General features: G+C 35.6%; 1 protein-coding gene across 1 annotated transcript; it reads left to right on the top strand.

Moving 5' to 3' along the window:
• Nucleotides 1-7,371: 7,371 nt before the first annotated feature.
• On the top strand, nucleotides 7,372-10,448 carry LOC128205085 (uncharacterized). Its single transcript, XM_052906503.1, has 4 exons — nucleotides 7,372-7,441; nucleotides 8,525-8,595; nucleotides 8,766-8,917; nucleotides 9,892-10,448. The coding sequence occupies exons 1-4, from the start codon at nucleotides 7,372-7,374 to the stop codon at nucleotides 9,944-9,946; spliced, it is 348 nt and encodes a 115-aa protein (XP_052762463.1). The 3' UTR covers nucleotides 9,947-10,448.
• The last annotated feature ends 11,788 nt before the right edge of the window (nucleotides 10,449-22,236 follow it).

Here is a 22,236-nt window from a genome sequence, read left to right as displayed (position 1 = left end):
GCGTAACACACCTTAGTAACTTATTTTATTAAGCCGATTTTCTTATTTAATCTTGATTTTACTAAATTAAAATGGGTTTAATGTGATTCCCTTACAGATATTTTCTATCAACCCAAAAGCTCTTAAGAATGTAAATATTACACATATTATACTAAAACAATATGAACGCGTTCTATAAAATCCTCTTTATAGAGAGGTTACATATTTAAAAAATGCAAATGTTGTTATGTCTGCCAAGTTTCAACAGAAGTTTAGCAAAAGTGGCGATAATTTTAATCAAATACTTGTTTTTTCTTGCCTTTAAGACAGCAAATCAACAAACTGATTTATCAAATAGCAAATTTATCCATTCCTGCCATTGTGTGCATTTAAAGAAAACAATATTCTTGCATAAAAGAGCAATTACAATTCCCTTTTTTAGTTTTTTTTTTTTTGTAAATAAGATTCACAAAAGAAAACAGACGCAGAAATAAATGCTCGTTATGAAAACAAAACATGTCTCAGAATGTTCAGGTTAATAGGTGTTTTTGTATATAAAGTTTCCAAATTTGTTCATACCTAAAATACTTTTATATTATCGTGATATCATTTATAGTCCTTCTACGATAGTAGAACAACGGTCAACACAGTGAAACAAAAGAAAAATCTATGATGCAATGAAAAGATTACTTTCTATATATGCCTAAAAACCTAAACCAAGTAAACTTAATGAAACGTTTCTCTTCTTTCTGTGTAAATCTGCAGGAAGACACTTTAACATATTATTATTTGCATGTTATATTTTGTTTACTCTTACCTTTTCCATACTTTCCGCAAGTATACATAATTTTTTGGTTGTATAACCTTGAGTGAGAGACTGTGAAATCTACCTTTACCATTTAACAGGGCATACATGATTCTCTGGTTATTATACCCTTATGTGGAAGACCGCGATATATTGTTTAACCCTTAAACCGAGGATGCATTATTCTTTGGTTGTACATCATTGTGTGAGGGATCGCGAAATCTACTTTAACCTTTTAACCTAGGATACATAATTCAATGGTTGTATACCCTTCTGTGGCAGACCGCAAAATCTACATACATACATACATAATTCTTTCGTTATGGGAGGGACCGCGAAATCTATTTTATCCCTTTAACCGAGGATACATGATTCTTAGATTATACACCATTATGTAAGGGATCCTATATCTACATTGACCCTTTACCCGAAGATATATAATTCTTAGGTTGTAAACCTTTTGTGTGAGGGATCCGAAATCTACATTGACCCTTTAACGGGGGATACATACTTCTTTGTGTATATACCCTTGTGTGAGGGACCCGCAATTTACATTGTCCCTTTATCCGAGGATTATAAGTATCTTCCATGGCCGAGAGTCTACGAAAGGTTCATACCGACCCGAGCGTAGGGTGTTTTGCGGAAACGAGGTCTACTGAGTTACCGTAAAACACCATGCGCGAGGGTTGGGATGAACCTATCTTACCCGAGCGACTTTGGAAGATGCTTTTTGTCCCACCTCAGTTATACAAAATTAAGTAAAAAAGTATGTTTGCCGGAACTCTTTTATGCGCAGTGAAAATACACGCGTATGTATATGCGATATTTCGTGGTTGTCATGGATATGCGCGCAGTGATTTAGATTGTTAATTATCAAATCGGTTTTTAAATAGTCCAGAGGGAGTTTAGCCTTATTTCTTGAAAGTTGCGTGAACACATTTTTATGGTGACATTTGAAGCGAGAAATAATTAATTAGCATTCTAAATATTGCCATAAGACAAGGTTTCTATGATGTTACAGACGACAGTCTTCAACAAGGGAGGTAATTACAACGTGATGATCATTTAAAAAAAGTTCCATACGGGTACTTGTTTTATCTTTGCCCGTGGGCAAGATAAGAATTTCTAATATGGTCAAATATTTGGATCTACTTATCTGAGTAGGGAGAAGCATATTTATTTGCTTGTATACCCTTGTGTGAGAAATCTACACTGTCCCTTTAACCGAGGATTCATAATTCTTTTGTTGTATACCCTTCTGTGAGGGACCGCAAAATCTATTTTAACCCTTTAACCGAGGATTCATAATTCTTTGGTTGTATACCCTTGTGTGACGGACCTCGAAATCTACTTTAACCTTTTACCCGAAGATTCATACTTCTTTGAAACCCTTCTGTGTGGGACCGCGAAATCTACTTTAACACTTTAACCGTCTATACATAATTCTATGGTTGCTTTCCGTTCTGTGAGGGACCGCGAAATCTTCATTAACCCTTTAACCGACTATACATAATTCTTTGGTTGTATAACATTGTGTGAGGGACTGCGAAATCTACTCCAACCTTACAACCGAGGAAACATAATTCTTTGGTTGTATACCCTTGTGTGAGGGACTTTTATGAGAAACTTTACCTGTTGAAATAAGTTAAAAGGCACACAACATATAATATGACATATCTATAACCCCATTTATCTTATGAAATTTTAACATCGAGTATTGATGCGTGTAATGGCGTGGTTGTTTTGAAATACACGAGTATTCATATGTCCGATTTTGTATTTAATGTGTTTATTGGCGTTATTTATAAAATGGCAGCACTAGAAGTAAAGCTCTCAAACGCATATGCATCATGCGAAAGATAAAATTCCGTTTGGACAGAAAATATCTTTTTTTCATACATTCGCCCAATTCTTGAATATGCTGATACAGTCTGGGATAATTGTACAGACTACGAAAAAAATGAACTTCGAAAGATCCAAAATGAGGCCGGTAGAATCGTGTGTGGGGCTACAAAGCTAATATCTATTTATGTTCTTCATAAGGAACTGTGCTGGCCTACTCTTTCAGAAAGACGACTCAATCACAAACTATGGCTCTTCTATAAAATGAACAACGGCCTTGTACCTGAGTATTTATCATCCCTTACACCCCAAACTGTTGGTTCTCGGAATTATCCACTACGCAATGCATCTAATACAAGAACGGTTATGTCACGTACCAGTTCTTACTTTTCCTCTTCCCTTCCTTCTTCTGTACGTGCATGGAATGAACTTTCTCGGGGTGTGCGGGACAGCCCTTCTATTGCTTCTTTCAAGAAATCTATTTCTAATCAATCTTCAGTCTGCCCTCCATACTATTACAACGGTAGCCGTCGCTTGCAGGTACTCCAAACTCGTTGTAGTGCCCTTAACTATCACCTGTTTTGTAAAAACATTATAATTTCTGCTCTATGCGAATGTGGGGAAGTTGAAAGCAGCACTCACTTTTTCCTGCATTGTCCCTTAATCATCATATGCACTACAATCAAGGCTAACATGAGACTCATTTTCTACAGTATCACAAAAAGGGCATTTTCTAGCTTCAACAGGTAGGTTCTCATATCTGCCAGTTTCAATTCGCAGAGGAGCTACACCACATTTACATTTACTCAACGTCGACCTATGCTGCAGCGGCATGATTATTTTACAATATTTTTCTGTACCAAATTCAGTTTTCAACAAACAGTATGTACTAGGGATGGCAACGAGTAGTAAAATTAATACTCGAGTACTCGGACGGTCGTTCGATCGAGTACTCGGGTACTCGATTACTCGGAAAAAATGAATATGTGTTCGCAAAGACAAGATTGTGTATTCATGTATCGTTAATGACGTATATTGTGCGTTGGTCGTATTATTGGTCATTTTCACCTTTAAAGTAAACTTTCATTACGTATTTTCACTATTTTAACAAAAAATGATATAAAAAGAAAACAAATGTTGTTTCAGGCTTTTAATTTGTCTTATTCGTTTCATTTTATACAAGAATGCACTGCAGAAATGAACAACAATCAGAATTACAATGAACGAAAATTAATAGCATACATAAAAATATTCAATACGAAGTTCAGTTGTTGAGTTGTTTACTCTACAATATTTTTTTTTAAATTATAGTTTTTCGTACTGTGTAATTGTTGTTTACCTCATTAATATTCATAATTCTTGATTTAATATCAACCAATCAATTGTGATAATCATTGCAAAAATAGTTAAAATGCGCCCATTAAAAAATCAATTCTCGTAACGGTCGAATTGTGTAGGTGAAAGTACCGCTATCAAAACTTCGCTAATTGACATCAGTTTTAATTTGAAATAGGGGTCCTTTGTTGACAGTTTGCAACTATCATAGCAACTGTCAACTAATTGATTGAGGTCAATTGTGTACACAGCGGGGATTAGAGGGACCGTAAATTGTCCTCTTGGCAACTAACCAGATCTGATATTTTGTCTGTAAATCGTGTATTTGGTGATTTTTATAGATTTTTTTTTCCGAGTACTCGAGTAGTGATTTGGTACTCGAGTACTCGGACGTTCGATCGAGTACTCGAGTACTCGGGTACTCGTTGCCATCCCTAGTATGTACGCAATTTGTTGCGCGCTCTACCTGTACCAATTCTTCTATTAGTCTGAGCCAACCAACCCTGCTCAAACTGATGCAGCAACAACTCCTCTACTTTACTTAAAATAACATGTTTAGGTATAGCGGTGTTATTACTGCCATAATTATCCAGGTTCAGAGAGCATAGTTTCTGCTTCAATAAATAAAACCAGTTACGACATGAGTTACTCCCATTTGCAACAGCCCAGAGTGCAATACATTTATTGAGCCGTGGAAAGGGTCGACCAGTACGTACAAATAGATTTCCACTGTCGGACTTCAATTGGCAACCACCCCATTTCCCCTATTAATGCAGCATTGGTACTATATTTACCCTCACCATGGAAAACCCGCATGGCCCTGTTAAATACAGCATTTATAAAATAAAAGGACTTATTACCATACGTATGTATACCTGTCGTTCTTAGACTTTGGGGGAAATGTTGTATCTATTTGTCAGTGTGAAAATGACGGCTAAGAGTTGTATATGGCAAGTGTGACTATGAGTTACAATTGTGGTTATTAGATTGAATAAGGATTTAAGGCGAGATGTTCAACAGAGTAGTTGAAATTGACTGTTATGATACTACAAGAAAAAAAAACGTGTGTGTGTGTGCGTGCGTGCGTAGGTGCGCGCGTGCGTGCTTGCGTGTGTGCGTGGGTGCGTGCGTGTGTGTACCGTCAAATTGACATCGGTAACATTGAGTTTAAAGTTTTTTGTTTTTCTTTCATTTGTCAAATTAACATCGGTAATATTGAGTTTAAAGTTGTTTGTTTTTCTTTCATTTATTGCTTATTACACTGGTTTAATAGCTACGTTTCAATTTCAACGTTCAAACATTCGTCTCAATGATTTTGGCGTTTTAATTGAATATATAAGTTAAACGACGATTCTTTTTTATTCAGTACAATATCCTAGTTATAATCATACGCTACAACAGACAAACAAATGAGTTTTCTCACAGCATTTTGAAACTATCAAAGATCAACAAGATGAACAAGCACTTAAAATAACAAAAGCCGGATACAATTATACATAGAATATCACACGAACAAGCCCAGTAAACAAACCAATAGTATAAACCTTTTTGGAGATAAAAGGTTATTGTCCAAATTACTCGTAATGAGTGACACCCGGATACACCAAAAACCGATTTGATTTTAATGTGGATTATTTCATTTGGCGTATTGCATATACCGACCAATTGTATGCACTTGAGTTGTCGTTTAACTTATATATGTGTATCACTTTAGTTAATAAAACAATGTGTGTTTATATATATAAGTCATATATAAGTCATATATTCGAAACAAATGTTTTCTAATAGTATTTCATTAAATGTAGATAAACCCTCACATAAAAGTACATAAATACGCACGTTAGAGTTATATTTTTTGTTTATTTAAATCAAATTTTGCACTTTAGTACGGCCAGCAAATTTGGTACACCTCGAATTATATCGTACTATCAATAATTTCATAACAATGGCAGACGTCCGTGAGAGTGAATTCGTTCGAAATCCCAACGAAAAAAGCGTTGAATGGGAACATTTTTCCAAAGATAGTTTTGGTCAATGTTTTACCTCAACTGTTTCTATAATCATTTGAATGTTTCAATGACAGATCAGTGCAAAAGATTAAATTGAAAATAAATGTTCCCATTTTATGTACTGATGCCTTTATTTTATATGTACTATCAAAATGCACTTTTAAGTAACAGAAGACCTATTTTATTTCAATTCATAAGATCTTGCCATATCATGCAATAAATTTCAATATGGGTTTTGGATATTGCAATATATTGCAATACGGTATTTGGCATATTGTGGCAGACCTACTTTTAATTGCATATAGGTACGAATTTAACAAGTCCATTCACGAGAATGTCGGGAAAAAGCTCATTGAGCTAATGCTTCTTGTAAGCATTTACCCGTCTTGAAAATAAGGATTCTCTTATCTTATATCAGGAATGACACAAACGTCTGCGTATCAATATGTATTTTGTTAAAGCCCTGAATTTTGCAATAACCCTGTCACTTGAAGTGTTTATGGCTATTTCTGTTTAAGACGTTCCACATAAATTTTAATATGAATTAGTTAAGTGATTATTAGTGTTCTGTTTTCACACAAAAGTAGATATTAATTTACAGAAAGTTGAGAGTTTTGGAATAAAAACCATTAACACCATTCAGAAAATATTGCTTCATTTGTTTCCATTTAAGAACAGTAACGCCTATATTTTTTGATATTTCTTTAATTGTTTAACTGGAGGGAATCTTTGTTTGCAACATTCCACAATAAAATCATTACACATCCAATTTGCACCATCAGTTGCTTGGTCTAGAGTCCTTAGACGAGAGAGAAAGTCATGCTTAAAATCACTTACATAAATGTTTTTAAGTTCTATAAGTCATGCTAAGAATAACTTACATCAATGTTTTTAAAGCTTCTATTAGTAAACCTCTGTACTTTATTAATCTGGAAGCCAGTTATAGCATGATCCACTCTAAGATCACAGTTAAGTTGAATGATTTTCCAAAAAGGCTACAAGGATAAAAAGGTTTATTGTTTTGGTGAAACAAGTTGGCTTGAGGAAAAGATCAATATTTCAAATATTTCACAGATAACCTTGAGAGTTCGTTTTTAACTTTAACAATTTATCATATTTCGCACGTCCGATCAGTGTAAAACAACTATAAACAACAGTCATTAAGCAAAAATAAAACATCTCATTTGGAAATTCACAAGCGCCTTTCAGAAAAAGCACACTTACCTGCCCCCGCTTGCCTCCTTCTTTATCTTAATGTCATCTACCACATTTTCCATTAGCGTTTAGATTTCACTTACCTGCTTGAGGATGAAATGCACCCAGCCAGATCGGTCTAACCGAAAATATTGCATATAAGGCGGCGTGAATGATCTCTTGGCTCATTCATCCGGATTAGACAAAATGCTTCGTTTTCTTGTATTTGGACTATTCGTGTCGGTTTTTTTATCGTTTCCTTCTGTGAGGGCCGACGGTTTGTTTGACTCTTTCTTCTTTTTTTATCAAAAATGAAAAATAATTCTTGATTGTATCATAATTTTAACACCAGCGACGATGCATCAAGATCGTTATCAAATGACTTATTAATAATAATACGATTTCAAAGAGGAATGCTATATGTGCATGATGTCTTTTATGTTTGTTGTATATTTGATAAAATAAAAATAAAATAATAATAATGTTACATAATAATAATAATAATAATAATAATAATAATAATAATAATAATAACTACTACTACTGCAGGGACAAGCCCAGTAGTGAAAACTTCAAAAGTAGCATCTGTTTAGAGGCACACGGCAACTGCTCAAACGAGAAAGCATTGGACTAGCGGAACAAATGAATAATTACAACAAATACAAACACAACAACAGACCAATCATACATTCATTCAATTGAATTGTCAATCAAAAGTAAACCGAATTGCTTTTTCATAGTTGAAAAGGTTTGTAAAGTCCATGTATCAAAATATTTCAAAAGTATGCATACATGAGTTTAATGGAAAAGTAAAATAAGTATAAACAGACGTTTCCTTGCTATTGCTAAACCATGTTAAAAACAGCATTTGGAACTCTCGTGCGCCTATTCCAAACAGCTACAAGCCAGCGTTCGAATCTATCCTATGTTAATTCTACAGTACCAGTGGATGTTCGAAGTTGTATGATAAAAGTTTGACTAGTTTCAAAAACAATTATTCGTTTAACTACGAACTGTATTGTCGACAAAATCGCCTTGGTACAAAGCCGCTCGTAGGGCTCTTGATGAAATGGTTCCGTTGACCTTGGCATGGTGTCTGTGCTGTCTTATTGGCTCCGTTTTTGTCCCATTATGATAATTCAATGAAACTCCATTATGTTAATCCAATGAAACCAAAGAAAACAACCTTCGACAAACAAATATTTTGATATTAAGTTATCGGAAATAGAAGTTAAACATAGCAAGCTATTCCCAACGTTGAACGGTGACACGATATGAAATAAGATTATTGCCTCTCGCCGAAATTACAAACTTGACATTTGTCGGAAAAGGATCAAAGATGTAAATGATTATATTGCAGATGAACTGACCGAACAAGAGATCATAGAAGCGGTTGAAAGAGCGCTAGATGGTCAACTCAGAGATACAGAGGTAAGAAAGGAACACGGCTGGCTAATAGTTTGCATCTAGTTTCGATCCGTTTCGATATCGCAAACAATGCGTCAAAGATATTTTCAATTATGATGTTAGGTTAATCGCAACCTGTTGATAAACATTTGTTGTTGTATTACAACTGGTTCTGTTTCTATACCACTTTTAAGGTCCGGGCGGCTGGTGATAGCGATAGCGAAGAATTCGACTGTGAAGGAAATCCAGAATGCGAGAACTGTTTTGCCAACTGCGAGAATGAAGAGAATTGTGCAATGCTCTGTGCGCTGCTCTTCCGTCAGGAGGATGAAGACAAACGTGGAAGGTCAATAATTATACGTCATTATATTAACTTATGGTTTATAACAACGACGGTGTGAGTCCCATTTCAACAACATACTTAGTGTCTGTTTCAAGCGACCTGATTGTTAAAAAGTATTATTTAATTCATAAAAGTTCTTTTTTTCATATTAGAGGTTCTATGTTATAATATATAAGGGCTATTATGACAGGACGCTTTTCTGAAGTCCCGTATCACGTCCAGTTCGCATGTTTATACACCAAACAAGACGTGATGCAGGTCGTCAGAAAGAACTATATCGTTATGTTTCTTTTATTATATGCCTCGTTTGATTATTTCCATGCTTAAACACTCCGTTTCAAATTTAAGCTTTGAAACTGCAATGAGATTTTTCACGACATTTCATCGGATAATAGTTTCGGTAATGACGTCACAAATCAATCGCATTAATGATTTGGAGCATTGTCTTGAATATAAACACTATTCAGCAACTGAATATATTCAAAATCGTTTCTTCCTTAGAAAATGTATTACTGAATGGTAAGTTAATGTTAGTAAAATCTTGAAAAATCATAGATTTGTAAAATGTAGCATTTAACAAATACTACTATGCAGATACGGCTTTGAAAAAAACACACGACAGTAGCGTGATGTGTATTCTTAAATACGGCACGCTGTAATTTTTTACTGATGGATATGGGAATGCGACAGTCGCATAAGATCTAAAATTGTATGCTTTCGTTGGTACGGATGTTTTAGATATGCCTATAAATAACATACTTTTGTTTTGACAACGTAATTCGTGTTCTTACTTGTTATAACGTATAAAACGTATTTCTAGAGCTATCATCATGACATTTTCCGTTTTGGTTCCTTAAATCTGTTTTAAAAGAATACCCAATCAATTTATCCGTGTAGTAGGAAATGATATTCAGACTCAACAGAGTAATATTTTAACAACCTTTGTCTTCTCTATCTCTTTCTCTATCACTTTTCAGGGAAAGTAAGCGAGGATGGTGGTGGCGCCGACGTCAATCTTTTTATCCCAGATAAGAACACCAGAGCGGGTCTTAACTGAACAGCATGCTATGAAAAAAAATGACTTAGGAGTTTAAATTGCGAAGAAAGTGCTTACAAACAACAGTGTTTATTAATTGGCTGTAATATATGGTGTTAGTTGTAATTACTGTTAAGAGAAACATCAAAACAAAATTTGGAACATTATTTTAGCACGAATTTGTTAAAGATGCGTTTGTGCAGATTTTGATAATGGTAAGTTTTCGAGCATAACTTTTTAATGGAATGCATGTTAACAAAATAAGTGTAACATACGGACATGCATATCATGATTGCCTGCAGTTTTTCTCTAAGTTAAACTTGATAATATGTGCTCGTAGTGAAATAATTAACTCGCGATGAGCATTGTTTAGTTACAATCTACAAGATCGTATCTTAAATCAAAGAAAGCAACACCCACTTTAGTACATGTAATATGTATATTCATAATTCCCTTACTAACCCTCTTCCTGTCTTGTAAAATAAATTCTGAAATCTACGTGAATTGTTTGTTTGTTTCCGCTTATACACCTGTATGTTCACTCTTATTAAAGGAAAAGGTATTTGATATCTCGTTTTAAGGTCTCACTAGTTAAAGCTCGCCGAATCTTCCCACAAAATGAATGTTTGGATAAGTGTCATTCGGAACTCTTCGGCCATTTTCTATCGAAAACAATATCGGATGTATGCCGGTATATCAGTTGAAGTAGCTCGTAAAATTTTGAATAATATTATTACTGAAATGTATAATTTGACTTGTATTTGTATATCTAAGTTAAAATGATTGTCAGTGAAGTGTATACTTGCATACATAATTAAGATTCCGACGAGTTAAGCCATAAAGTTAACTGCTAAATTAAAATTACTACGCGATCTACATGCAGCATAGTTAAATTATAAAGATTTCTGACATTGCAACCTTCCATATACATACGAGGTTGTTTTCGATAGAAACTGACCGAGGGGTTCCGAATGGATTAGTGTAACCTCCTACATATTTTTTTAGGTGGTTACAGTGATATGTTAATGCGCCAATTTTTGCCTCAAAAGTGACAGTAAGTTAAGGTTTAAACATTAAATCAAATGTTCCATGACTTATAAGTGCGGTTCTTAGACATTCAGAGAAAAGGTGTTGTAGTTATTTGTCATTGTGAAAATGCTGGTGAATTTATTGAGTTTTACAAGACAAGAGTAAAAATGAGTTGTTATGACTGTTATTATACTATTAGGAAAAAAACGTGTGGGGGGAGTGTTCGTGCGTGCGTATATGAGTGAATGCGTACGTGCGCACGCGCGTGCTTGCGTGTGTGAGTTCGTGCGTGGTTTCGTGTGTGTGTGTGTGTGTGTGTGTGTGTGTGTGTGTGTGTGTGTGTCAGCAGATTTACATCGGTTACACTGCGTTAACACTGGCTATATAGCTAAATTTTCAAAATTTAAACATTCGTCTTAATGACGTTGGCGTTAATCTACGACTTCGGTTACATGAAGTGCATAATGTTGCAATTAGCTTTTTTTCTTAAGGTTGATATCATTTAGTGTGATCATATTTTGTGTATAGGGCGTCATAAAGAAAAACTGAAGTAACTTTGTGACCTCACTGGCCGACAAATAACCTTTATCAATAAAATGACGGAATGATTCCTTCATTTGAAGTTCAGCGATGATTCTTTTTTTGTATTTTAAATCCTTACACCCCAGCTATAAACGCTACAACAGACAAACAAATGAGCTTTTCCACGACATTTTGAAACTGTGAAAGATCAACAAGATAAACAGGGACTTGAATGAACAGAAGTCGGATACATTTTACATTGAACACCATACGGACAAGCCCGGTAATCATACCAATAAGTATAAACCTTTTTGGAGATAAAAGGCTATTGCCCAAATATCTCGTAACGAGTGACACCCGAATACACCTAGAACCGAATTAATTTTAATGTGGATTATTTCATTGGGCGTATTGCATATACCGACCAATTGTATGCATTTGATTTGTCGCTTAACTAATTTATGTGTATCACTGCAATAAATACAATTTACAATTTTTTATTTTTATTTTTATTTGTGTCCATCACATATAAGTCATATATTCGAAACAATTTTTTTTCTAAAAGTATTTCATTAAACGTAGATACATCATCAAATGAAAGTACATATATAAAATGAAAACGATTGGCTTTTAATAAGGGCTGCAACAATATATCGATATACCGATATATACCGGTATACTGTTTAAAATATTGTATTGCAATACGTTAATCTTTAAATCATCTATGGTTGATGTAAATGTTTTCAAAAATGTAAACAATACGTGAATAGCAAACGTCAACACTTTGAACAACGAAACACAGAAAACGCAGTCGTCATTAAGTAAGGAAAAGGCACATGTGCTCTCTTAAATGGCAAAATGGTTTCAAATTAAGATGTTTTTATCCTACACAAAAACACAGAATCGATTTAATTTTTAAGAAGTTCTAAATAATAAACAGCTTATAAGTTTTTAGTTGCAAACAATTCAATTATTATGACCAACACTTATATAAATTGATTTCACGTATGGATTCTTCCGCACGTTAGAGTTATATTTTTGTTTATTTAAATCAAAATTTGCACTTTAGTACGGCCATCGAATTTGGTACACCTCGAATTATATCGAACTCTCAATAATTTCATAACAATGGCAGACGTTTGGAGTGAGAGTGAATTCGTTCGAAATCCAAAGGGAAAAAGCGTTGTATGGGAACATTTTTCCAAAGACAGTTTTGGTCAATGTTTTACCTCAACTGTTTCTATAGTTTTGAATGTTTCAATGATTGATCAGTGCAAAAGATTAAATTGACAATAAATGTTCCCAATTTTTTTACTGATGTACTATTAAATTACACGTTTAAGTAACAGAAGACCTATCTTATTTGAATTCATAAGATCTTGCAATTTAATGCAATATATTACAATATGGGTTTTGGAGGTTGCATTATATTGCAATAAGGAATTTGGCATATTGTTGCAGCCCTACTTTTAATTGCATATAGGTACGAATTTAACAAGCCTTTTACGAGAAAGTCGGGAAATAGCTCATTGAGATAATGTTTCTTGTTAGTATATACCCCGTCTTGAAAATAAGGATTCTTGTATTTTATATCAGGAATGAGACAAACGTCTGCGTATCAATATGTACTTTGTTAAAACCCTGAAGTTTGCAAAAACCCTGTCACTTGAAGTGTTTATGGCTATTTCTGTTTAAGACGTTCCACATAAATTTTATTATGAATTAGTTAAGTGATTATTAGTGTACTGTTTTCACACAAAAGTTAATACTAATTTACAGAAAGTTGCCAAAAGAGTTTTGGAATAAAAACCACTAACACCATTCAGAAACAATGCTTCATTTGTTTCCATTTAAGATCAGTAACTCGTGTATTTTTTATATGTCTTTAAGTGTTTAACTTGATGGAATCTTTTTTGCAACATTCCACAATCAAATCATTACACATCCAATTTGCACCATCAGTTGCTTTGTCTAGAGTCCTTAGACGAGCGTGTAAATCAAAATAGCTAATATCAATGTTTTAAAGCTTCTACCAGTAAACCAATGTACTGTATTAATTTCATCTGGAAGCCAGTTATAGTATTGGCAACTCAGAGATCAACCTAAAAAAGGTTTATTTATTTTTGTAAAACAAGTTGGTTTTCCTTACGATCAATATTTAAATATATTTAGTATTTCACAGATTATCTTGGGAGTTCGTATTTTACTTTCACACTTTTACCATATTTCGCATGTCCGATCAGTGTAAAATAACTATAAACAACAGTCATTTAGCACCCCCCCCCCCATCTCAATTGCCCCCGTTTGCCTCATTCTTTATCCTAATGACATCTTCCACTTTTTCCATTAACTTTCAGATTGTACTTACCCGCCAGAGGATGAAACGCACCCACCCAGATTGGTCTGTCCACAAATACTAAATATAAGGCGATGTGAGTGAGCTCTTTGCTCATTCATCCGGATTAGTCAAAATGCTTCGTTTTCTTGTGTTGGGTCTTTTGGTATCGGTGCTTTTATCGTTTCCTTCTGTGAGGGCCGACGGTATGTTTGTCTTTTTTCTTCTTTTTTATTAATACTGAAAAATATTTCTTGATTTTATCATAATACTACGCCAGCGACGATCTGTCCAGATCGTTTATAAATGCCTGTATAAATAAATGTGTTACGATTTCAACTAGGAATGCTTTATGTACATAATTTGTTTAAAGTTTGTTGTTTATTTGTAACGTAGACATTATTGATATTTGAAATATGTATTGTGCGATGTATGCATAAAGATCATATACAACTTTTCAACTTCTTAATAATAATAATAATAATAATAATAATAATAATAATAATAATAATAATATAAATGAAATAACAATAATAATCATCATCATTCTTATAAAAAAGTAATTACACACAATGATGATGATAAAACATAAATAAATAATAATAATGATAAAAAAATGATAATGATACGTGTTTCACAGTTCTTATTAATCATTCAGTGGAAACTACAGGGACAAGCCCAGCAGTTAAAACTTCAAAAGTAGCCTCTGTGAAAAGGTACGTGTACAAGGCAAATGCCCAAACGGGAAAGCATTGAACTAGCGAAAAAAAATGAATAACTACTACAAATACAACACTTCAACGGACCAATCATGCCTTCCATTTAATTGAATTGCCATTCAAAAGTAAACCGAAATTGCATTTTCATAGTTAAAAGAGTTTGTAACGTCCATGATTAAATATATTTCAAAAGTATGCGTACATGTTTTTGTAAAAAAATAAATATTTATAAACAGACGTTTCCTTGTTGCTAAACCATGTTAAAACAACATTTGGAACTCTTGTGCACCTATTCCAAACAGCTACAAGCAACGTTGAACGTTGACACGATATGAAATAAGATTATTGTCTCTCGCCGAACTTACAAACTTTACATTTGTCGGAAAAGGATCGAAGATGTAAATGATTCTATTGCAGATGAACTGACCGAACAAGAGGTACTAGAAGCGGTTGAAAGAGCGCTAGATGGTCAACTCAGGGATACAGAGGTAAGAAAGGAACACGGCTGGCTAATAGTTTGCATCCAGTTTCAATCGGTTTCGATATCGTAAAAACGTGTCAAAGATATTTTCAAATATGATGGTAGGTTAATCGCAACCTGTTGATAAAAATTTGTTGTTGTATTGCAACTGGTTCTGTTTCTTTTCCACTTTTTAGGTCCGGGGAGCTGGTGGTAGAGATAACGAAGAATTCGATTGTGAAGGAAATCCAGAATGCGAGAACTGTTTTGCCACTTGCGAGAATGAAGAGAATTGTGCAATGCTCTGTGCGCTGCTCGTCGGTCAGAAGAATGAAGACAAACGTGGAAGGTCAATAATTATACGTCATTATATTAACTTATGGTGCAGAACAAGGACTGTTTTGGTATCGACTTATTTCAACAACAAACTTAGTGCTGTTTCAAGCGATTTTACCCCTTTACCTGTTTCGAATTTGCAAAAAAACATAACAAATCTAGCTTGTGGCATACAGTTTATTAACAAAATATAACTTACGAACCAGAATGTTAATCGACAGAAATATGGCTCCAGGCTGGGGTTGGTTGTGGGTCTCTCGGCGTCCCCCTTCCATCAACGCCCCCCGCCCCCCGCCCCCGCCTCAAATCTTCCAAGGTTACTTTTTTATGTCAATATATGAGAATAATGTAATGAAATACGCTAAAATGCACCATTTCGGACAAGAAATTGTTAAACTTTTCGTGGGGGTTTGCCCACCTTCCCTGCTAACTACTACTAGTATTACAATTTCGGCTCTGAGGGAGGGCGAATGTCAAAAGATTGTGCCCCTAAGTAAAACCCCATCTAACGTCAATTCCTGTACCCGCCCTTGATAGGTACCTAGCACGTGTCTATAGACCTAAGATTTTTTTTTATCTAAGTTCGATGTAGCTAATCTGTTATCGTTGTATGAAAAAAAACCATTAACAATTAATAAATTTAAATAATTATTGTTATATTTGGAGTAAAATAAAGAGAGAGTCCACGCGATACGTAATGTACTATACTTTATTCTATTGCAACTGCCAGGATGTAACTGCAGTGGCGGGATTATCTGCAAGATTATGCACTGTAATCATGTATATATACATGTATGAGTTCCGTTCGTTTTGAGAAAATTTGAATAACGAATATACTGAAAGGAAATTGACAACTTAAAAACGATGGTCATTGAAGCATGTGAACATCTGCATGTTATAACATTGTTCATGTTGTTTTGAGTGTTTCCCATATATTTATCGACATGTCTAACTGCATTTTAATAGAAGAAAATTGATGATTAAAATAACGGTTCAAATGTTGCTCGTACGATTCAATTCACGAGCATGTCAGGTTCTCATACAGCGAGTCCCCCACAGTTGAGTGCTCTACAGTCCCATACAGCTGAGTGTTCTATCATCAAACAATTGTGAGTGTTCTACCGTCCCGCACAGTGAAGTGTTCTACCGTCCTACACAGTTGAGTGTTCTACCGTCCTACACAGTTGAGTGTTCTACCGTCCTACACAGTTGAGTGTTCTACCGTCCTACACAGTTGAGTGTTCTTCCGTCCCGCACAGTTGAGTGTTCTACCGTCCTCCACAGTTGAGTGTTCTACCGTCCTACACAGTTGAGTGTTCTACCGTCCTCCACAGTTGAGTGTTCTACCGTCCTACACAGTTGAGTGTTCTACCGTCCTGCACAGTTGAGTATTCTACCGTCCTACACAGTTGAGTGTTCTACTGTCCTCCACAGTTGAGTATTCTACCGTCCTACACAGTTGAATGTTCTACCGTCCTCCACAGTTGAATGTTCTACTGTCCTCAACAGTTGAGTGTTCTACCGTCCTCCACAGTTGAGTATTCTACCGTCCTACACAGTTGAGTGTTCTACCGTCCTCCACATGTGAGTGTTCTACCGTTCTACACAGTTGAGTATTCTACCGTCCTCCACAGTTGAGTATTCTACCGTCCCCCACAGTTGAATGTTACACCGTCCTCCACAGTTAAGTGTTCTACCGTCCTCCACAGTGAAGTGTTCTACCGTCCTACACAGTTGAGTGTTCTACCGTCCTACACAGTTGAGTGTTCTACCGTCCTACACAGTTGAGTGTTCTACCGTCCTACACAGTTGAGTGTTCTTCCGTCCCGCACAGTTGAGTGTTCTACCGTCCTCCACAGTTGAGTGTTCTACCGTCCTACACAGTTGAGTGTTCTACCGTCCTCCACAGTTGAGTGTTCTACCGTCCTACACAGTTGAGTGTTCTACCGTCCTGCACAGTTGAGTATTCTACCGTCCTACACAGTTGAGTGTTCTACTGTCCTCCACAGTTGAGTATTCTACCGTCCTTCACAGTTGAATGTTCTACCGTCCTCCACAGTTGAATGTTCTACTGTCCTCAACAGTTGAGTGTTCTACCGTCCTCCACAGTTGAGTATTCTACCGTCCTACACAGTTGAGTGTTCTACCGTCCTCCACATGTGAGTGTTCTACCGTTCTACACAGTTGAGTATTCTACCGTCCTCCACAGTTGAGTATTCTACCGTCCCCCACAGTTGAATGTTACACCGTCCTCCACAGTTAAGTGTTCTACCGTCCTCCACAGTTGAGTGTTTTACCGTTCTACACAGTTGAGTGTTCTACCGTCCTACACAGTTGAGTGTTCTACCGTCATACACAGTTGAGTGTTCTACCGTCCTACACAGTTGAGTGTTCTACCGTCCTGCACAGTTGAGTGTTCTACCGTCTTACACAGTTGAGTGTTCTACCGTCCTACACAGTTGAGTGTTCAACCGTCCTCGAAAGTTGAGTGTCCTACCGTCCTCCTCAGTTGAGTGTTTTACCGTCCTCCACAGTTGAGTGTTTTACCGTCCTCCACAGTTCAGTGTTCTACCGTCCTCCACAGTTGAGTGTTCTACCGTCCTACACAGTTGAGTGTTCTACCGTCCTACACAGTTGAGTGTTCTACCGTCATACACAGTTGAGTGTTCTACCGTCCTACACAGTTGAGTGTTCTTCCGTCCCGCACAGTTGAGTGTTCTACCGTCCTCCACAGTTGAGTGTTCTACCGTCCTACACAGTTGAGTGTTCTACCGCCCTCCACAGTTGAGTGTTCTACCGTCCTACACAGTTGAGTGTTCTACCGTCCTGCACAGTTGAGTATTCTACCGTCCTACACAGTTGAGTGTTCTACTGTCCTCCACAGTTGAGTATTCTACCGTCCTACACAGTTGAGTGTTCTACCGTCCTCCACAGTTGAATGTTCTACTGTCCTCAACAGTTGAGTGTTCTACCGTCCTCCACAGTTGAGTATTCTACCGTCCTACACAGTTGAGTGTTCTACCGTCCTCCTGTTACACCGTCCTCCACAGTTAAGTGTTCTACCGTCCTCCACAGTTGAGTGTTTTACCGTTCTACACAGTTGAGTGTTCTACCGTCCTACACAGTTGAGTGTTCTACCGTCATACACAGTTGAGTGTTCTACCGTCCTACACAGTTGAGTGTTCTACCGTCCTCCACAGTTGAGTGTTCTACCGTCTTACACAGTTGAGTGTTCTACCGTCCTACACAGTTGAGTGTTCAACCGTCCTCGAAAGTTGAGTGTCCTACCGTCCTCCTCAGTTGAGTGTTTTACCGTCCTCCACAGTTGAGTGTTTTACCGTCCTCCACAGTTGAGTATTTTACCGTCCTCCACAGTTGAGTGTTCTATCGTCCTACACAGTTGAGTGTTACACCGTTCCCGGTAGCCATTTGTTTTGAAAATGTTGTCAAAATTAACTTAAAACGCAAAACACAGTGTTGTACACAGAACAAGTCATGACTCGCCCAATATTACAAATAAGTTAACTTGAATAATCGCACTCATAATGTTTATACAGAGTAATAAATGTGTTGGCGGGACTATGATTGGTAATTACTCTAGTTATGAGATATTTACGAACGGAGTAAGACTGTATTAAAATAGCAAATGTACTGGTCCCAATTTATCGAATCTTCTTAGCCCCTGATAACAGATTTAAACTAAGCTCACTATATTTGTTTTTCAATAAATTGCGTCATATTTATTTATTTTGGAGTTTTTATACTTTAGATAGGAATAATCTATATATTAATTACATTAAACCATTTTTCATTTATCAAAATTCAATTTAAGTATGTATTTTGGCTAATTGAAATAAGCTACTTAAACCTGTTAAGCTTAAGAAGTTTCGTGAAATTTAGGCCAGCCTGTTGATATATAATACTGAGAACTAAACTAGAGCAAAATTTTACCATTTACTTCAATTATACGTTCAGGTACTTATTTACCTATAGCATGTACAAACACAAGTACAAACAATGAACATAAAAATTGTCATCGAAGCGATAATTCAAATTGCAAAGATTCAAATAGTTGTTACCTACTAAAATGTGTTTCCCATATCGAGGGGTGAATGCGGAAATGTTCTAAGTGACATTAAATAAAGAAGCAGATAGAACCTTTTCGCTTTCACCCCTCGATATGTAAACGCTATTTTTCGACTTAGATATATATTTTATATATAGTTTTCGACTTATAAATACATATTTTATCAACTGGTTATCAGCAATCAAATTAGGGTGGCTATGAAATATATGAAGCATTATGAAATAGAAATGTTGGATGACGTTTACATTTTACTTAAGTGATTTTGATTTATGAGTAAAAAGTTAAACGAAGAGTAAATAATTGGCGGTTTTAATGCATGCTTAAGTAATACTCAACATAAAAATACATTATTGTTTGCATATATCCGGGTTTGCATCCGACTTCTGTCAGTTTTATCTATGACATTATCATGAGAAAGCCCATTTGTTTTATAATAAAACCTATAATAAAAATTGTAAGTGGTAGCCAAAGATCTTATAGGTTGGATGTGTTAGTGCCTAGTACTCAATGATAGTATGGTCGCTTAGATATATGTCTTCTTAACCATTTTGTTTTCGGTCCATTACGTCATAAAACGTAAATGAAGCATTTTGACGTCGCCCTGTACACAATGCAGACTGAATGCACTAATCGACGTTACATCAGGACAACTTTGCAACTAGAAAATTTTCAATCTGAATTGAGCAATGTAATTATTATACTCATATTATAGTAGATCAAACTAAATACATTGTTCATGAAATTATCAGAAATACATTTGAACTCATTGTAACCAATGAAATCACGTAGCTTCGATGGCATTCCGATTAAGACCTCGATTTGTAACTTTATATGTAACGGCGTACTCAATATTTTACAAAACAACACACCCCCTTTTTCTTTAAGTATCTGAAAGTATCATTTACTTCATAACACTTATAAATAACCGGCCTAAAACAAGAGTCATCCATTAAAAGAACAACATTTCTTCTAGTCTAGGACACAAATCTGTAACTCACTTATACTCTTGTCTTGTCAAACTCAATTAATTCACCAGCATTTTCACAATGGCAAATAAATACAACACCTTTTCTCTGAATGTCTAAGAACCGCAATTATAACTCATGAAACACTTGATTTAATGTTTGAACCTTTACTTTAATATTTTCACTTTTGAGGCAAAAATTGGCGCGTTAACATATCGCCGTAACCGCCTAAAAATACTGCACGATGTGACACTAAGCCATTCGGAACTGCTCGGCCATTTTCTATCGAAAACAACCTATATGGACGGTTTACGATATCAGAAATCTTTAAACTTTAACTACGCTGCAAGAAGATGGCGTAGTAATTTCAATTTAGCAGTTTAACTTAATGACTTAACTCTTTGGAACCTTTATTATATATGCAATAATACACTTCACTGACAATCAATTTAAACTTAGATATACAAACACATGTTAAAATACTACATTTTAATATTATTAAAAAAATACGAACTATTTCTACGGCATACATCCGATGTTGTCTTCGGTTAAAAATGGCCGAGTGTTTCGAATGACACTACCAAACTTTCAATTAGTGGGACGATTTGGTGCCCTTTAAACGATGCGACCTTGAACGAGAACATCCGATGTTGTCTTCGGTTAAAAATGGCCGAGTGTTTCGAATGACACTACCAAACTTTCAATTAGTGGGACGATTTGGTGCCCTTTAAACGATGCGACCTTGAACGAGATGTCAAAAACCTTTCCTCATTCGGAACACCTCGGCCATTTTCTACGGACACAACCTCGGATGTATGCCGGTACATCAGTAGAAGTAGTTCGTAAAACTTTGAATCATATTATTAATTAAATGAAGTGATTTAGCTTGTATTTGTTCAGTAAACTGCTAAATTAATTGAAATTACTACTTGCTGCGTAGTTAAAGTGTACCGATTTCTGACATTGTAAACCGCCGATTGTTTTCGATAAAAATGACCGAGAAGTTCCGAATGGCCTTTTCCTTTAATACGAGTTAACATACATGTTCATAAGCGGAAACAAACAAACAATTCACTTAGATTTCAGAATTTACTTTACAAGACAGGAACAGGGTTAGAAATAGAATTATGAATATACATATTGCATGTACTAATTTAAAAGTGGGTGTTGCTTTCTTTAATTAAAGATACGATCTTGTAGATTGTATTAAAGCGACAGTCCGCAAATCGGGCAAATTAGCCATGAAAAAAAAAAAAAAAATCATCTATGTGTTGATAAGCATTCCTGACTGACGAATCCAAAAAAAATTTGGTTCAAATCGACCTAGAAATGAGTTTTTCGTGTCATTTTCAATATCTCTTCTTAACTATCGGCCCCCGAGAGTTAACGGTTATATAAATAGAAAAAACAGTGGGATTCCAAAGTTCTTGCGCATGCGCAGGGCGATACTATTTCCCGGTCTCTCCTCGTAAAATCCGGTCTCATCCGGTCTCATAATTCCCGGTTCATAACTTATGGCCCCAGGCAACGGATTGTGTTGCTGATGTTTATAACACGATTTTGACAATCTTATTTGTTTTTATATGTAACAAAATGGTATAAAATATATAAACATTATGTCTTAATTTATGCAATTTGTTATAGGTATACACTATTTATGCAATTCGTGTTAAAGGTGTAGAGAAAGATGCGATGCAGTACAAATGCTCATGTTTTTTGCATAAAAGATTGAGGACGGCTAGAGTATGAAGTAACTTAGAATTGCACCTTTTAAATTATGTTATGTTATGTTATTGTTCTTCCTTTTATGTTTACCCCCCCCCCCCCCCCGAC

The sequence above is a fragment of the Mya arenaria genome, chromosome 10, assembly GCF_026914265.1.
Source record: "Mya arenaria isolate MELC-2E11 chromosome 10, ASM2691426v1".
NCBI lineage: Eukaryota > Metazoa > Mollusca > Bivalvia > Myida > Myidae > Mya > Mya arenaria.
Note: the sequence above shows the minus strand (reverse complement) of the source record. Positions and strands in the feature narration are given on the sequence as shown.